General features: G+C 43.0%; 1 protein-coding gene and 1 long non-coding RNA gene across 3 annotated transcripts; one reads left to right on the forward strand and one right to left on the reverse strand.

The window, feature by feature from the left end:
• The first annotated feature begins 65 nt into the window (after nt 1–65).
• On the forward strand, nt 66–17,124 carry LOC146501171 (interferon alpha/beta receptor 2-like). 2 transcript variants are annotated; one of them, XM_085135611.1, is made up of 8 exons: nt 66–775; nt 969–1,086; nt 1,951–2,080; nt 2,258–2,433; nt 2,532–2,680; nt 3,346–3,502; nt 5,259–5,374; nt 14,962–17,124. In XM_085135611.1, exons 2-8 carry the CDS (start codon nt 1,038–1,040, stop codon nt 15,523–15,525), a joined length of 1,341 nt encoding a protein of 446 aa, XP_084991737.1. In that variant the 5' UTR covers nt 66–775; nt 969–1,037; the 3' UTR covers nt 15,526–17,124. The 2 variants fall into 2 exon arrangements, with proteins under 2 accessions (XP_084991737.1, XP_084991738.1); XM_085135612.1 differs by having other exon boundaries at nt 66–569.
• LOC146501172 (uncharacterized) lies at nt 4,947–7,116 on the reverse strand. Its single transcript, XR_014869826.1, has 2 exons — nt 5,875–7,116; nt 4,947–5,601 (listed from the first exon to the last, which is right to left on the reverse strand). It is a non-coding gene; the product is annotated as an uncharacterized LOC146501172 (long non-coding RNA).
• Nucleotides 17,125–17,137: the final 13 nt, after the last annotated feature.

The raw sequence follows: 17,137 nt of genomic DNA on the forward strand, positions 1-17,137 counted from the left end.
CTCACGCTGGGTCTCAGGAAAAAAAAACAAAAACAAACTACATCACATGACTTCTCAAAGCTACTGGGAGCCTGTCAGGTAAGCGTCCGCGCTTCCACAACATCACGTGATTTCCTATCACCAACTTCCCGCGGTGCTGCATTCACGACCGCCGGTCTAATGAGATCTCGTGAAGAGACGGCGTTATAAACCGTAAAGAAAAAAAACTATCTATAGATATATATTTGCTACACTCGATTTCAGGGAAGATGTCCCGTTAAATCAACTGTGACGGTATATTTTATTGCGTCTTTCCGGCTGTATTTAATGCTGTGTGTCAAACGAAGTTTACACTTCATGATTTGTCAGACTGGTCAACAACAAACTCAAACCGACCGAGTGTAAAATGTTTCTAAGTGTTTTTGCTGTGTCATTGTTGGGTGTGTTGTTGCTTTGATCAAAGGAACGACACGGGAGCAGGAGAGAGTTCGGGATTACCGGAGGTCCGTGAAGGCAACGGGGCGGCAGCAGCGTGTTTCGGTCCTGTGACAGCGCTAACGGAAACGCTATCGGGACGCTCACCGGGACAGGTAACACGCACGGACTCATTGATCGGTTACTACCAGCCTGGAGCTTTGATCTTTTACCAACACAGAGGGTGCTAGCCCGTTAGCCTGTTAGCCCGTTAGCTTGAGATGAGGAGGAATTTCCGGCGAGTGGGCGGTTTGAGAAAAACACGAAAACTTGAATCTGCGGACCAGTGACGCTTCATGGGGGCTTTATCTCTCCGTATCAGGTCAGCAAGTTAAACTTATCTCACAGTCTGTACTTACAGGGAAGTCTGAGGCCAAATCAGAGGCTAACAGAACCACGGGGGTGTCAATAAAGGTTTATTTCAATGTCAAAACTTCATTAACTGTGTTTAACTGTAAGACATGAGACAGAAAGTAAAAGCGTGGGTCTGTAACTGCACTTTCATCCCTGCTCAGAAAGTGAAAGCAGCTGCTGTCTGTCCGTCGAGGTGCTGATGGAAGCTCGGCAGATGTGCTCCAGCTGTCATGACCGCTCTCATCTGGATGCTCTCATGGCTGCCTCTGATCCTGCCAGGTGAGCGCGCACTCAGAACCACGCGATCTTGCCTCTGCGTATTTCTGGACTCTCCGTGTCATAGTTCAGGCCGTTTCCTCTCGGAAAGCACCTGAGTGTCCCGGCTGGCTGACAGCCTGTGGTCATCCCCTCACCGTCCCCTGCTTCCTGTTCCTTTGTCACTGTAAAGGCGTGTTATTCAGCCAGACCTGAGACCATGAAATCATCAGGAAGGAGTTGACTGAGCCCAGAGTAGGCTGCTCATGTTGTCACAGACTTGTGTCCAATCAGGCTTTTCAGACGTAGAGGTTGCAGACGTCTTTAGGACACTATATTAGCAACAGTTTGCAGCTCTTCTTTCCAGAGGTTTAGGAGTGTTTATGGGAATTTTGGACCTTTCAGAAGAACATTTGTGAGGTCACACTGATGTTGGATGAGAAGCCCCGGCTCCCAGTCTCTAACTCATCCCAAAGGTGTTCTGTCGGGCTGAGGTCAGGACTCTGTGCAGGCAGGTTCTTCCACAGCTCATCCATGTCTTTCTGCACACCGGTGTGCAGCCATGTTGGAACAGCCGTCCCCAAACTGTTCCCACAAAGTTGGGACCATGAGATGGTCTGCTGAAGCATGAAGAGTTCCTTTCCCTGGAACGACTGACGGTGGGGAGATGTTTGCTGGGTCTTTCTTTCCTCCCACAGCGTGCACATGTGCCGGAGCAAAGCTGGAGTTCTGTCAGGCGTAGAAGAGCTGCTGCCTGTTTAATAATTATGTAGAGTGTCCGCGAAGAATAATCATTTTATTGTTTTTCTGCTGACATTTAAGATGTTTCATTTTGTGCTGCGGGTCTCCTGCTGACCTTTGACCTTCCTCTTCCTGTCTGTGTTCCAGCTGCAGGTACCCTCCCAAAGCCCGTCAACATCTCCCTGACATCACTCAACTTCAGTTATATACTGAAATGGGAGGCGGGACCAGGCACACCTCCAGGGGTCTACTATAACGTTGAATACACAACTGAGAGGTGGGTCTACCTTCACACACTGACAGCTGCAGGTGTGCTGATGTCACCTGGTTGGTACCCTGATGATAGTCTGCGTTGTCTTCAGGAGTTCTGACATGTTTCTGGCACATATTGGCTCAGGTGATCACGAACACTTCCTCTGAGATCTGATGTTTCTCTCCTCTCTGGTCATGAAAGGAAACACAGCTGGAACCCGGTGGCCGGCTGTGAGCGTGTGCAGAAGCCTCTGTTTTGTGACTTGACGGCGGCGTTCTCCGTCCTAAGGGAGACGTACTTAACACGGGTTGGAGCTCAGCTGGGAGGCCAGGTCTTTGGAGACCCGAACGAGACCGGGGTCCCATTCAAACCCATCGGTGAGTGTTGAGTCTTCAGCTCCAGAGACGCCACGTGTTTGTTATTTTCAGCCCTCAGAGCCGTGTGTTGCGTCATGCATTGTTTCTGATTTCTGCAGAACACCTGAGCCTGCCGCTGCTTAGCGTGGCGCCCAGCGACAGAAGCCTGAGCGTGGATCTTCACCCTCCGCTGGAGCGCCTCAGGCAGAGCTACGACATTCTCCATTACGAGCTCCAGATCAACAGCAGCAACCTGGATAAGATGCCGGTACATGAGAGAGGGAGACCAATCAGAACCCCCGGTTTGAGTTTCACCTCCGCAAATAAACGGCGAAGATGTTGAGGGTCAAATGTCACCTCAAGCAAAGTATAAGGAGGGAGGAGCCTGGCCTACAGGCCTGACACGGGACTGCGAGTTACCTTTCAAATCACACAACACTAACTCCACTTTGGACCCGCCCACTTTGTGTCGCTGTGGTTATTTTTCCGCTCACTCTCCGTGTCCGCCGCTTCCATTAATGTTTCCATGGTGATCCAGCTGTGGAATTCTGTCCCACTGTTATTACATTTCTCTGAAATGATGCTCGCCGTGCGTCCTCACCAGCTGCCGATGAGCATAAGAGCGTACCTCGCACAGTAACCGTGGTGATACGTGAGCGCTGGCTCGAAGCGTTAGAAACAAGTTTACTTCCTGCTTTCATCTGTTAGCTCTGAGTGGATCTTTATGGGCAGTGACGTACTCCTGAACCTCTGGGACAGAAAGTGAAGTCAGTCATGAGTCCACTCTGATTTCTGATAAATGTTTAAATATTTTCCTAAATGTAAAAAGTCTGTAGGCTAAGAGCCGGCGCCACATGAGAGACCTGCTGTGTCAGTCGGAGTCTGTGTGAGCAGGACGCCTCCTGTGCTGATAATCTGTGCCTGTGTGTGCAGGTCATCAAGACTGCGTCTCTGAAGAGCTATAAGTGGGATCGTTTGGAGCCCGGCAGGCGGTACTGTGTCGCCGTGCGATTCTGCGACAAATTTGAGGACATTTACTCCAACTTCAGCCCGCCTGAGTGTGCTACAATACCAGCCATCTTCTCTCCAGGTACACACACACACACACACACACACACACAGTGATTTCAGTTACCTCGCTGTCAGGTGGAAGATGGGTGAAGCTGAAGGAGCAGCATCATAAACACTGCTCAGGGCGTGCGTGTGAATAACGTTACGTCAGGACTCTGAGCTCCACGTTTTTCAAAGCTGTGCCAAGTTTCAGCCCCCTCAGGTTGAACTGTGAGATACAGCGTTTGTGTGTTTGCTTCTTTAGTTTTACTCACTGGAAAAATCAAGTGGACACATGGAGGTGATAATAAAAAGCTTTTAGTCCACAACATTCATGCTGAGCGTCTGTTGTGATTGTAAATGGAGGGAATTCCCCGTGAAACACTTCCCACACGAACCTCAGGGAAGCAAGTCACGGCTGGAAGCAGCAGTGCTAGTACTACCTGTAGAAGTACTACATGTACTAGTACTACCTGTAGAAGTACTACCTGTAGAAGTACTACCTGTAGAAGTACTACATGTACTAGTACTACATGTAGAAGTACTACATGTACTAGTACTACATGTACTAGAACTACCTTTAGAAGTACTACATGTACTAGTACTACCTGTAGAAGCACTACATGTACTAGTACTACATGTACTAGTACTACCTGTAGAAGTACTACATGTACTAGTACTACATGTAGAAGTACTACCTGTACTAGTACTACATGTAGAAGTACTACATGTACTAGTACTACATGTACTAGAACTACCTTTAGAAGTACTACATGTACTAGAACTACCTTTAGAAGTACTACATGTACTAGAACTACCTTTAGAAGTACTACATGTACTAGTACTACATGTACTAGTACTACATGTACTAGAACTTCCTTTTGAAGTACTACCTGTACTAGTACTACATGTACTAGTACTACCTTTAGAAGTACTACATGTACTACATGTACTAGAACTACATGTACTAGTACTACATGTACTAGAACTACATGTACTAGTACAGGTAGTACTACATGTACTAGTACTACCTTTAGAAGTACTACATGTACTAGTACTACCTTTAGAAGTACTACATGTACTAGTACTACCTTTAGAAGTACTACATGTACTAGTACTACCTGTAGTAGTACTACATGTACTAGTACATGTAGTACTAGTACTACCTTTAGAAGTACTACATGTACTAGAACTACCTTTAGAAGTACTACATGTACTAGAACTACCTTTAGAAGTACTACATGTACTAGAACTACATGTACTAGAACTACATGTACTAGTACTACCTGTACTAGTACAGGTAGTACTACATGTACTAGTACTACCTGTACTAGTACAGGTAGTACTACCTGTACTAGAACTACCTTTACAAGTACTACATGTACTAGTACTACCTGTACTAGTACTACCTGTAGAAGTACTACCTGTACTAGTACTACCTGGGTCATCACAGGGAAACAAACAAACCCAACAGGTCGAGGAAGTGTTTTCTGTGCGTATAACCTGGAAAAGTTTGATCCCTTTAACCTGTGGCTCCTCACAGACCTGCGCAGACAGAAGGTCAGAGGTCACATGGTTTTCCAGGGTCAGCCTGACTGGCTAACGGTCCAGCCTCGTGGCCTCAGAGAGAGTGGAGGTCATTTAGGCAGCAGGTGATTGGCTGACAGATGTGCAGCCTTCAGTTCCGGCGGCGTTGTTGGAGACGACTGTAGCACGATGTGAACGTTTAGATGTTGCTGTTTTCAGGCTGATGAGACTGATGTTCATCTGTAAACTCGTTGTGTTCCTGCGTGCAGACCCGCTGATCTCGGGCATGTTGTGCTCGTTGGTGATCTTCGTCATGTTCTGCATCGTCATGCTGATCCTGACCGGGTTCATCTGTCTGAGACGGAGGCTGCTGCCCTCGGTTCTGGTAAGTTCTGAGTCAGAGCATCACACACTGAACACGTCACCAAAGGAAGACGATTTATTCTAGCATCTGATTCCTTCAGGTTTCAGTCGTCAGCGCTCGTAGGTCTGTCTGATGTTCGACCTTTGTTGTTGTTTCACAGTTTCAAAGAACGCCATCTCGATCCGTGTGACGAGTGGCTCTTATTTTGAAAGTTCAGTTGTTTTCAGTTATAAAATAAAGTTTCCATCCTGTTGTTCAAGTAACTATAAAAAGTTAATGGTGAACTGGACTTACGAGCCAGCTGTTCCATGCAGGTGATATGGCCAATGATCAGACAAAACAAAACTGAATGAAAAAGCTTAAAGTGCAAATCAATTTTTCGCCTCACAAGGTCGAGCTTTTGTTGAGGCTGCGAGACGTTTTGAATTTTCTGCAGGAGAAGCATACGCTTCACCCTGAACGAGGGTTAAAAATTTCATGAGATGCACATTGGAGCTCAAACAGAAGTTTAAAAGTTGGACCTGACCCTTCACCATCCAGCAGCAAACGGGTCAGAGGTCCTGAGTTTGAGCCTTTGAAGCGAACTCGAGGACGCTGGTTCATGAGAACGTGATACGATGTTGCTGTGATAGTCACGTAGTTTCAAACTCACTCCTGTCACTTCTCATTGCTTCATCACAGCAAAGTGTTTTCCACTCGAACAGATCCGCGTGTCTTAAGCACGAGAACGATCTCATCAGAAATATTCCCGTTGATCTGCAGAGAACACGAGTGGGAACGTGTGAAGAGTTCTTTCTTTCTGTGGTTTCACATCTCTGTCATCTCACATCCTTTGATGCGTGTGAAGCATAGATTACACCATCAGATGCTTTAACTGGACTCTGATGTGGTGGAATCGCCCAGGGTCGGGCTCTCTGCTACAGCTGGAGTCGCAGGCCAAACAGTTAACGTGCTGTTTGCTATTTGTGGTCGAGCGGCGAGCGCTCAGCGTTTTCTGAGTAAAGACACAGGAAGAAACAGCAGCAGGCGGAAACTCTGCCAGAGCTGCGGTTGTACAAACAAAGAGAGACAGCTGCACAGACTCAGGACGCTGCTAAAGAGCTCGCACACACAGTCAGAGCGTGCAGGCAGGATGTGCTTCGAGAGGTGAAACACAGCCATGTTTTTACAGCTCGTACCGCAGTGAAATCCCATTTGCTCCCAGTCACAGCAGCGCCCGCTCGGCTGCTCGGTCACCGAGCCGCTAATCGCTCCATCCATAAAGTGCCGTGTTATTCCTGGTGTGGAGATGCCAGCAAACAACTTTTAATATCCCTGCATCGGCACAAGCCGTCCATGTTTAAAGCGCTCACGAGACTCAAGTGTAATGTTTGTCCACAGAGATCTCACAGTGATTCAGTTTCACAGTGTCTCACATCCCTCTGGTCACATTTCAGACGCTTCATGATAAAAGTAATGTTTTCATATCAGGGCTGAGAGCTCAGAGCTGGAACGCAGGAAGAACCCGACCCCGGCCCGCTCTCCGTGCAGTGTTCAAAAGCTGCTTTTAAGTTTGGCTTTGATTTTCTGCTTTGACCTCGAGCCTGCACTCAAACGTTGGCCAACCCTCTGAGGTGAAAGCAGAGCAGCGTTTCTGTGGGTTTGTGAGTGAGTGTTGTTTATCTGAAAGTTGAACGTCTTCGCCGTCTATCCGGGACTCCGGTGTACCCCAGGGTAGTGTTCTCGGCTCATTGTTCTTCTGAGTTTATCACAACCCGAAGCAGCAGAACGCCGGCCAGCTTCCTCTGTGCAACTGAAATGTTATCACATAAAAGACTGGTGAATATTTAAAAATGTGGCCTGAGGAGCCGCTGGTTCAGTTTGGCTTTGAACCCAGTGTAGAAATGTTCATCTGGGTTTATTCTTGGTGTTGTCGTTCTGCGGTGTTTGCTGATATGTCTGTGTTGGCGTCTTGGCTGAAGTTGCTATGGAGACTTGGTGATGTGAGTCTCAGAGCAGAGGCTGTCCTGCACAGGGAAACACTTCCCATCATGAAGTCTTCTCTGTTACCTGCTGTGAGTCGTTATCTCGTCTTCTCACGTGATTATTTATCTGTAAAAACGTTCGAAACCACCTGTTTGCTGGGATCTAAAGGTCGTGTGGTTTATGAGCATGAATGAACCCCGGGCTTATTTTAAAGATGAGCTCCTGTTAACGCGTCGGTGAGTGCCGTGTGACTCGTCGTCACCTTTAGTTGGTGAAACCTTGAATTCATCTGAGTATTTTCTTCGTGCAGACAGCGTGCTGGGAGGGAGCAGCTGTGGGCGTCCTTACAGTTAACCTTTTTAATATTTGTAGTGTCTCATGCGAACGATCAGCAGACGCTTTTCATGAAATAGATGCAGTTTCATGTTCCATTATTAACTGCCTTTAGTTAACCAAGATGCAGAGGGGGCTTTCCCCTGCTGTGTGACCAACAAACCAAACATGAAATTTGGAGGGTTTGGGTGCTCACCAACGGTTTCTTTCCAAAACACGGCGCCGTGCCCAGCTCTCTGTCACACCGCACTTCTTTTAATGTGATTCAGCTACGTTTCCACTGCTAGGAAACACGCAAAGGCCACACGAGCCGATGAAGCGCGCTCACAGCCCACAAAGGTCTGTTCACCGCTTCGACCGTAACACCGAGCTCAGTTTGCTCATAAAGCCGAAGTGAAGCCGAGAATTTCAGCTACAATCTAAACTCGTTATGTCATAATTTCATTTATTCATACTTTTACATAATAAAGTAAAAGTCTTGAGCCACCCTTTACAGCAGTGACTTATGGGAATATTTCTGAGGGTCTCCTTCGCACACTCAGATCTTTGCACCTGACGTGTTTAAAGGAATGTTTTTAAAATATATTTGACATTTAACTCTGACCAATGAATAAAAAGGCGTCAAACTCCAGGGATGAACTAGATCAGGGGTCGGCAACCCTGGGCACAGCTGATGGCACAACCATAGCTGGACTGGTGATTATTCGTTTTTATGGGCCGATGGTTTTTTTCTGCAGTCTATCTGGGTCAGATATAAACCAAGTTTAGGTGGAGTTTATTTTCGTTATTCTGACTTTTTACAGTCAGTTACAATAACTCGTACTAGCTAGCATGACGGAGTTTTTGTACAGCTGTGGGTGCTTTGTATGAAACGCCAGGACTGCCATAATGAATTAATTAAATACACCATGAAATGATTAATTAAATGTGGCAATAATTAATTAAATAAATATTTTTGACACATTTAATTAATTATTTATTTATTTCACATTTTAATTAATTATTGACACATTTAAATAATCATTTAATGGTGTATTTAATTAATTCATTATGGCAGTGTGTGACCTGTGTATAAACGCATAAAAGAGATAACGTTGGTGTTTCCGTCATGTAGTAACTGCTTTAACTGTACAAAGGTTGTTCGAAACTATGACACACATACAGACTTCATGATGTTCGGCTAATATTTTTATTGTGAATATTAATCATGAGGGTAAACGGACCTGTACACCACAGAGCGAGGTCAGCATGTCCACGATATCTTCAGCTCTCTGAGGTAACACAGAGTTTCCCAGCTGACTAATCTAACTGTCATCTACGAATAATTCACGGGTCATATCAATATGATTTTACAGAAAATCATCCTTAATACTGCCAACTATTCCAGAGACGTGAACATCTACAGCATAAAGAACAGAAAAATATAGCAGTCTAACAACACTGTAACAGAGATGAACCGTCAGTTTGTCAAAGTGGAATGAATGTGATTGGTTGAACAGGTGTTCGTGATCTGTGTTTTCTGCATTTTCATCAGCGTAAGAGACTCAGCAGCAGATTAGAATAACAGTTATACATTTAATAAATCACCAAATGAACGCAAGAAACGAGCAAACCTGTTCTGACAGTTTGAGTTTGTGTTCCAGCTGCAGACTCGCTGCTGTTTAAATGTTTGAGAGGAAGATTAGATAGAAACAAACGTCAAACACAGTCTGCGTTCACATTTGATATGAGGCCAGCACGTACAGTGGCTGTGTCCTGTCTTAAGATCATATATGTAAAATTGTTGTCTGACCTGCGTCGATCCAGCCGCTCAGTCTGTGGTTACCATGGTTACTGCATAAGCAGTTGTAATGTAAACAGCTGGCACAGCGGAAACATATGTTTGTCATTGCAAAAGAACTGTCTGAATGATTAACTGAAGTTAACTTGGATAAATTATAGTTAAGCAGTATCACAGATAACACCCACGGAGCTGTGTGACTGTTCACCACTACACTGAAATCAGTACGCTATGACTGAAATACACGTGCGATATCATGAACCGTGATATAAATCGGGAGGTCCTATTAACATGTTTAGTTTTACAGGACACCTTCCTGCCTTTAGTCTCCTTCATGAGCAGCATTAGTTTTCTTAACATCCAGAAGTCTGCACCATGTTTATTTGTTTATTTATAAGGAACCCCATTAGCTTCCACAACACTGGTTGCTCGTCTTCCTGGGGCCCAAACTATCAAATACCATCAAATAAAATGTTACACAATGAAGTGGATACAAAATATCCACATAATTTGGCTCTTACATCCACAATAAGGTTTTACAATTCTGAAAATATACGCATGTAAATATAAAAAAATATAAAAAACACTCAAACAAAATACACAATTTCCATTCCAAGTGACATTACCCTCTTACAACATTTACAAATAAATTAAAAACTGCCTAAATAGGCTTTTAGGTGATTTTTAAAATTATGAATAGAAGCCGATTCTCTAATTGCATAAGACGACTTATTCCACTGATGCTCTGAATATAACAGAGTTTTTCAAAAAGTTACTTTTGACTCGAGGAGTTACTAAATTGTGGTTAGTTGAGAATCGTGTAGCATGATTATGTATTTCTAAGCATAAAAAAGTGTGGTGTGTTTACCAGTATTGCTTTCTTTAAAAATACAAGTAAGCCATAGTATAATTTAGCTTGTACAGAAAGCCAAGAAAGTTTATCGTGCATTTTATCAATATCTGTATAACATGAACAGCTTAACACTAATCCGGCCGCCTTGTTCTGGACTAACTGAAGTTCAGATCTGTCTTATTAGCTGCTGACCAAATGACTGAGCAGTACTCTGGATGAGATAATACTGGTGCATCAATGACATCTTTCATAACAGAAGAAGTCATATAAAAGGAGCATTAGCTAGCTATAGCTATGCCCTGTCCCATTTTCTTAATAACAGAGTTGATGTGCTGAGACCATGAAAGGTGGTTCATGGTAACACCAAGTAATTTAGTCTGGGTGACCTGTTCTAATACCGATCCAGCTATGGAAAGATCTAGCTGTGGGCTGTTGACTAAGCGTCCTCTACTTCCTGTTAACATGGATTTGGATTTAAACACGTTTAAAATCGTGTTGTTTTTACTTATCCAGTCAAACACGTTCAGCAAACCTAGTTAAGTAAACTCTAAAAATTCTAACAGATCGCTGGTACGTAGAATACAGTTGGATAACTTAAAAAACAGATGATGTAATATTTCTGTGCAGGTTGCAGTCAGCATGATGAACACGCTGTTGCAAACTCTGCTCCTCTCGGTGGAAATGCGCCTTCTCTTTCCTCTTTGTATAAAAACATTTTAAAAAGTCAGTTTAATCCCAAAATTCACAGTTAAATCCAAAACACACCAGATAAAGAAAAGCGAACGGTTCAGTCTAACACAGTGAACCATTAAACTTCAGTAAGACTGTGCAGTTATGAAACGTAACTTTAACCTCCGCCAAACCGATTTTCTCAGTTGTAAATAAAACAGCGAAGCATCAGCGCTGCGGAAATACTCGGATGCATCCGTAGACTCGAGACAGAATTCACAATGTGTTTTTGGGACTTTCAGGTGTTTGGACCAATGTTTTCTTTTCTGATCAAACCAGAAGCTTTAATGAGCAGCTGGATTTGTCTCCCATTAACTGGCTGAGTTAATGCCAGTTAATGCAACATCGAAGCAGCTGGAATCCACAGCTGTGCGTGTTCATGCAGCTGCATGTTCACCTGCTGGACATCATTACCTGACAGGTTTAACTGTCATATGGCACACTGACTTCTGAGGAAATTTTAGATGCACTCATCACACAGGTTGCCGACCCCTGATATAGATGAGCGCACAACATTTCAATAATCATTTTAAAACAGATCTTCAGGCTCGTTGTGTTTGCTCGCGTGGTAGATATTTGGAGGCTTGTTCACCCTGTGGAAGGAGAATACACCTTTTACTCTCACTCGCATAAAACATATTCCCGAATAGATTATGTCTTGATTTCTAAATCATGTGTTCATTCAATAATAAACTGTGAAATAGGTGTGATTGCTTTAACAGACCACGCGCCGGTAGAATTGCACATAAATCTAAATGTTGATAAGAACAGAACGTGTAGGTGGAGACTAAGACCAGAAATTTGTATCAACCCTAAAAGAGGATATAAGATATTTGAACGATAGGTGAACGTTGGATCTACGGACAGGCTGGCCATTGTATGGGATGCTTTGAAGGCATGAATTCATGGAAAGGAATAGATGGAGAATTTTATCATAAATTTATAGATTTGCTATGTCCATTTCTAACTGAAGTATTACATGAAGCTTTTGAATTTGGACGACTCCCTGCAAGTTTTAATCAGGCAGTAATGTCACTGATTCCAAAAGGCGACAAGGATTTAACTGATCCAGGTAATTACAGACCGATGAGTTGAATCAATGTGGATCACAAAATTCTATCAAAGTTTTAGCAAAGAGGTTGGAGGTTGTACCAGCACAAATTATTCATCAAGATCAAGAATAGAGCTGCGTCTGATAATATGAAGAGATTACTACACCTGCTGTGGCTGAGTAGAAATAACACAAATCCTGTATTGGCTATATCTTTAGATGCACAGAAAGCTTGTGATAGCCCTGGAAAAGTTTGGAATAGGTGACAGCTTTTGCAGATGGATTAGAGCCATGTACTCGGGGCCAGAAGCAGATTGGGTACTTTCTCCTTTTTTTTAGCATTTCCAGATCAACACGTCAAGGATGCAATTTAAGCCCATTGCTATCTTTTTAGAGCCATTAGCTATTCACATCAGAGAAAATGCAGAGATTAAAGGTGTATTCGGGGAGGCAGACAACACAGATTGTTCCTATAACCAGATGATGTTCTGGTATTAAACCAAGACCCAACTAATTCTATCACAACACTATAAGAGGTGATTAATACATACTTAATCTTTTCGGGGTACAAAATGAATTGGCATAAATCAGAGGCGATGTCGGTTTCCCAAGCTTGTAGTCATAACTTAATATCGGGCTTTAACTTTAAGTGGGTGGACAAAGGAATGAAGTACCTTGGAATTGAACTGAACCCAAATATTGAAGATATTATGACTAACAGTGTGGGGAAATTAATAAACAAGATCAATAAAAACGTGGGTAAATGGAGTAAACTAAATTATCAGGGACTGTAACATCTAGTCTTTTTACTGAATCGGCCGTCCCAACGCAAAAAAGAAGGGGGGCTAGCCCTGCCCAATATACAATATTATAGCATCTCTTTTGAAATGGCTAGATTAGGCAAACATTGGGCAGGGAAAAACAATATAGATTGGATTTTAATAGAACAAGAGCTTGCATATCCAATCACACCAATTGATATTTTATCACAAAAAGTAAATAATGAGGGTAAGACGCAAAACCCTATTTGGAAATTTTCAAAACGTTATGGTTGGAGGTGCAAAAGAAATGTAAACGTGTGCCATATGTACAGACGTATGCCCCCTTGTGGTATAATCCTAAAATTAAAATTGGTAAGCAGACAGTTTACTGGACACAATGGCTGAGAAGACTTATCAGAAGTGTTAGTGACCTATTTGAAGGGGAAGTTTTCATGTCATATGAGGATATTAAAAATAAGTTTTGTTTGGAGGGTAACGGTCATTTTTGGAAGTATTTGCAAATAAGAAACTGTTTAAAAGGAGGAGTTACAATAACACATGAAGGTAACCCGAGAGAGAATTTTATGTTACTACCCCTATTACTATGCAAAGCTGCAAAATGGTGTAATATTTGCCCATGGATTAAAAATAATATAAATAAGAGCCTAAAAAAATAGGGATCTGGGGCGTACAATGGATGAAGGTAGATGGGATTCTATATTGTCAAACAATGGATTATACATTAGGGAAGCCAGGTAATTTATTCAGTACAAAATTCCTAATAGATATTATTATACTCCTTCAAGGCTGTATAGAATGGGGATTGGTAGAGAGGACTTGTGCTGCAAATGCCAACAAGCCAAAGGTACTCTGATACATGGCCTCTGGGAATGCCCGCTGGTTTTTCCAGTTTGGAACACTGTACTGGATTATTTGCAGGGGTGGACACTTTGTAACTTACCCAGATCACCTAAATGATGTCTGCTAGGAGACAAAGGAGAGGTGCCGCAATTAAATAAACACCAGTTTAGAGGGTTAAGCACTGCAGTGGTAACATGTGTCCGTGTCATTTTGGAACGCTGGATGGACTCCGACGCTTATAAGGATTGGGAACGTTGCATCAGGAAGCTTCAGTGGAACAGTGGGACAATTTCTGCACCTACATGTCTACCTGACTTGGACATTTGAGCTTAATGCAACAGACGTTGAAACCTCAGTGTTTTTGTTTGTTCGTTTTTTGTTTGTTTGTTTGTTCATTTTTGTTTGTTTGTTTGTTTGTTTTTTGTTTGTTCATTTTTGTTTGTTTTTGTTTGTTTTTTGTTTGTTTGTTTGTTTGTTCATTTTTGTTTGTTTGTGTTTGTTTGTTTTTTGTGTGTTTGTGTTTGTTTTTGTTTGTTTTTGTTTGTTCATTTTTGTTTGTTTGTTTTTTGTTGTTTTTTGTTTGTTTTTGTTTGTTTGTTTGTTTGTTTGTTTGTTTTTGTTTGTTTGTTTGTTTTTGTTTGTTTTTTGTGTGTTTGTGTTTGTTTTTGTTTGTTTTTGTTTGTTCATTTTTGTTTGTTTGTTTTTTGTTGTTTTTTGTTTGTTTTTGTTTGTTTGTTTTTTGTTTGTTTGTTTTTGTTTGTTTGTTTGTTTTTGTTTGTTTTTTGTTTGTTCATTTTTGTTTGTTTGTTCATGTTTGTTTGTTTGTTTTTGTTTGTTGTTGTTTGTTTGTTTTTTGTTTTTGTTTGTTTGTTTGTTGTTTGTTCGTTTTTTGTTTGTTTGTTTGTTCATTTTTGTTTGTTTGTTCATTTTTGTTTGTTTGTTCATTTTTGTTTGTTTGTTTGTTTTTGTTTGTTTGTTTGTTTTTGTTTGTTTGTTTGTTTTTGTTTGTTTTTGTTTGCCTCTTGCTTTTGGTTGTTGCATTTTTGTATTTGTTGTTATAAAATGCAAAATCTAATAAATACTTTCATTATTAAAAAAACAGCAGAGGTGTTGATCACAGCTGTAAAGTATTAAAACAGGAATGCAGTATTAGTATTTATACTTGTGTCCCTCCAGCACAGAGTACTTTAAATCTCAGTGTACTTCAGCCTGGTGTTTAATGTCAGCACGTCTGATTGGTTCATGTTATTGACTGTTCATCTCTCTCTTTGTCAGACGACCATCCATCACCTGGAGGAGGCGGGGCTCAACGATCCCTGCGTCATCTCCCCACTGAACATTGAGCAGACGGCGCCCTCTGCAGGCAAGAAGGGAAGCAGCTGCTCCTCCTCGGACGAGAGTGATGAGGAGAGTGAGACGGAGAGCATGAGCACAGGAGAGGCGTACACACAGCGGGCGGGCGCGAACCTCCTCTCCTCTTCATCCTCTTCATCATCATCTTTGACTCAGCCCAAACCACCGCCTGTTGTCTCCTCCAATCAGGAGCCGTACTCTCAGCGCAATGCCCTGATTTCAACAGGAAGTCCTTCCAGAGCTGGGCTAGAGCTGAGGGTGGGCTGTGGAGGAAGACCTAAGGAGGAAGAGGAGAAGGATGTGAACCTCCTCACATTAACTTTCGGCAGGGTGGAACAGGAGGAAGAGGAGGAGAAAAAATCAGACTTCATTGTGGAGGAAGTGGCGTTTGACTCAGTGCTTGCCGTGGAGGGCGCCACAGAAACTGTTCATGATGAAGACGAGGAGGAGGAGGTCTGTGGATACATGGGGCGCTCGGGTATCTGACAGAGCTCTTTAAGGTGCCTGGTTATCAGGTCCACGTCTGGGTTCATGTGGGCCAGGGTTTGAAATGTTTTCATTTTCCCTCCACCAGCAGCGGTGCAGACGTCGGCCATTTTTATTCTAACGTGTAGGTTCTCACCTCTTTGCTGATTTTACTTCTTTGAATCTGTCCGTCAGAGGCTGAAGTCCAGAGATCGTCTCATTGTTCCAGGTTCTATTAGTGTGAGACACCCGCTGATGCAGCAGGTCCAAGACGTCCGTCCCTGCTGCGTCTCTGGAGATGGCGACTCAGCCGCCTCTAATGGCTAAAATGAGGTTAGCTTCTGGTCTCGGCGAGCGGCGAGCAGCTAGAGGACGTCCCGTGTTATGGAGGCGATCTATCTAAATCTCATGTTCCTGTTAGACTTTAGGTTTTCTGTGGACTTTGAAACATGTGAGCGCAGCACTGTAATAATGTTGAGGCCAGTTCTGAGCAGGTTTATTTTTATCTCCTATTTTAAATAAAAAACAGTTTGTTTGTTTGTTTTGTCAACACAGCTGTGTTTGTTGGGCATTCCCAAACTCCGTCCCAGTGCCCGGGTCGAACTCTAACCCACACCGAGTCTGAACAAAATGTTTCATATTCAGCTGTGCTTTGGATTATTACTCATGTTTGCATCATATGATTAAAGCAGAAGGCAGTTAAAGAGCCTCTTTGTTCACCTGTGGGGGGGACGGTGGGGAACAGGGAGGCTTGGCTTTACACTGAGAAAGACTTGCAGCGACACCTGGTGGACTTGCTTCAGTATGACAGGCGTAATGACCCGGGCGTCTTCTGGATCGACTTCTTCCCCTTTGGACAATAACGTCTCTCCTCTGCAGTCTTTGTCCATCAGCACTGAAACTCTGACGTTTGTAAAATGTTTGGTTACTGTGACGTGTCTGTGTTGGAGAGCTCTGAGCACTGGTTGCGTAACCAGCTCCGTTAGTTTTAGTTTTTATTCTTGTTGGTGACAGTAAAACAAACTGAAACACAACAGAAAAACAGAATCGTAACAAACTGAAGTCATTTCCTGTATGTTTCACGTCAGTGACGATTAGTTTCTTTTTCCTGTAAGGACCTCTGTAATCAGTGATGTAGAGCTGATTATCTCTGAATCGATCTGATTGATTGTTGCTGTTGGTTTTTGTCCCTCTGGTCTCTGGTGGGCGCTGCTGGACATTTTTTATGATTTTTAATGTTTTAATCAGGAAGAAATAATCTGACAGCAGATGAAATGACTTGATGCCCATGTGTCTAAAGGCAGCGACTGTTATTATGGGCACGTCTGTGTCTGAACTCTTCATCATGTCTGATCATGAACGTGTCTGCAGCGAATCAGCGTCACACAGCCTGCTTATTTGCTTATTTTCATTCACATAAAGCACATCATACCTCTGTAATGCACTCATACAACTTATTCAAACAGTGTAATCACAACATGTTTGTGCCATTTTTGCATGTTTGTATTCACAGTGGCCAACGTTGAGCCAATTCATTTCTATATTGATCAAAAACAACAAGAAGCCTCAGATGTTTTTGTACAGACTCGCGCTTCAAACCAATAAAGGTCTGAGACTGTGCTGCTGGCGTCCT

Source organism: Neolamprologus multifasciatus, chromosome 16, assembly GCF_963576455.1.
Source record: "Neolamprologus multifasciatus chromosome 16, fNeoMul1.2, whole genome shotgun sequence".
NCBI lineage: Eukaryota > Metazoa > Chordata > Actinopteri > Cichliformes > Cichlidae > Neolamprologus > Neolamprologus multifasciatus.

Coding starts and splice junctions, on each gene's coding strand:
- LOC146501171 (XM_085135611.1), top strand. CDS start 1,038: ATGACCGCTCTCATCTGGATGCTCTCATGGCTGCCTCTGATCCTGCCA. Junction 1,087..1,950: donor GCTGCCTCTGATCCTGCCAG/GTGAGCGCGCAC, acceptor TCTGTGTTCCAG/CTGCAGGTACCCTCCCAAAG. Junction 3,503..5,258: donor ACCAGCCATCTTCTCTCCAG/GTACACACACAC, acceptor TCCTGCGTGCAG/ACCCGCTGATCTCGGGCATG.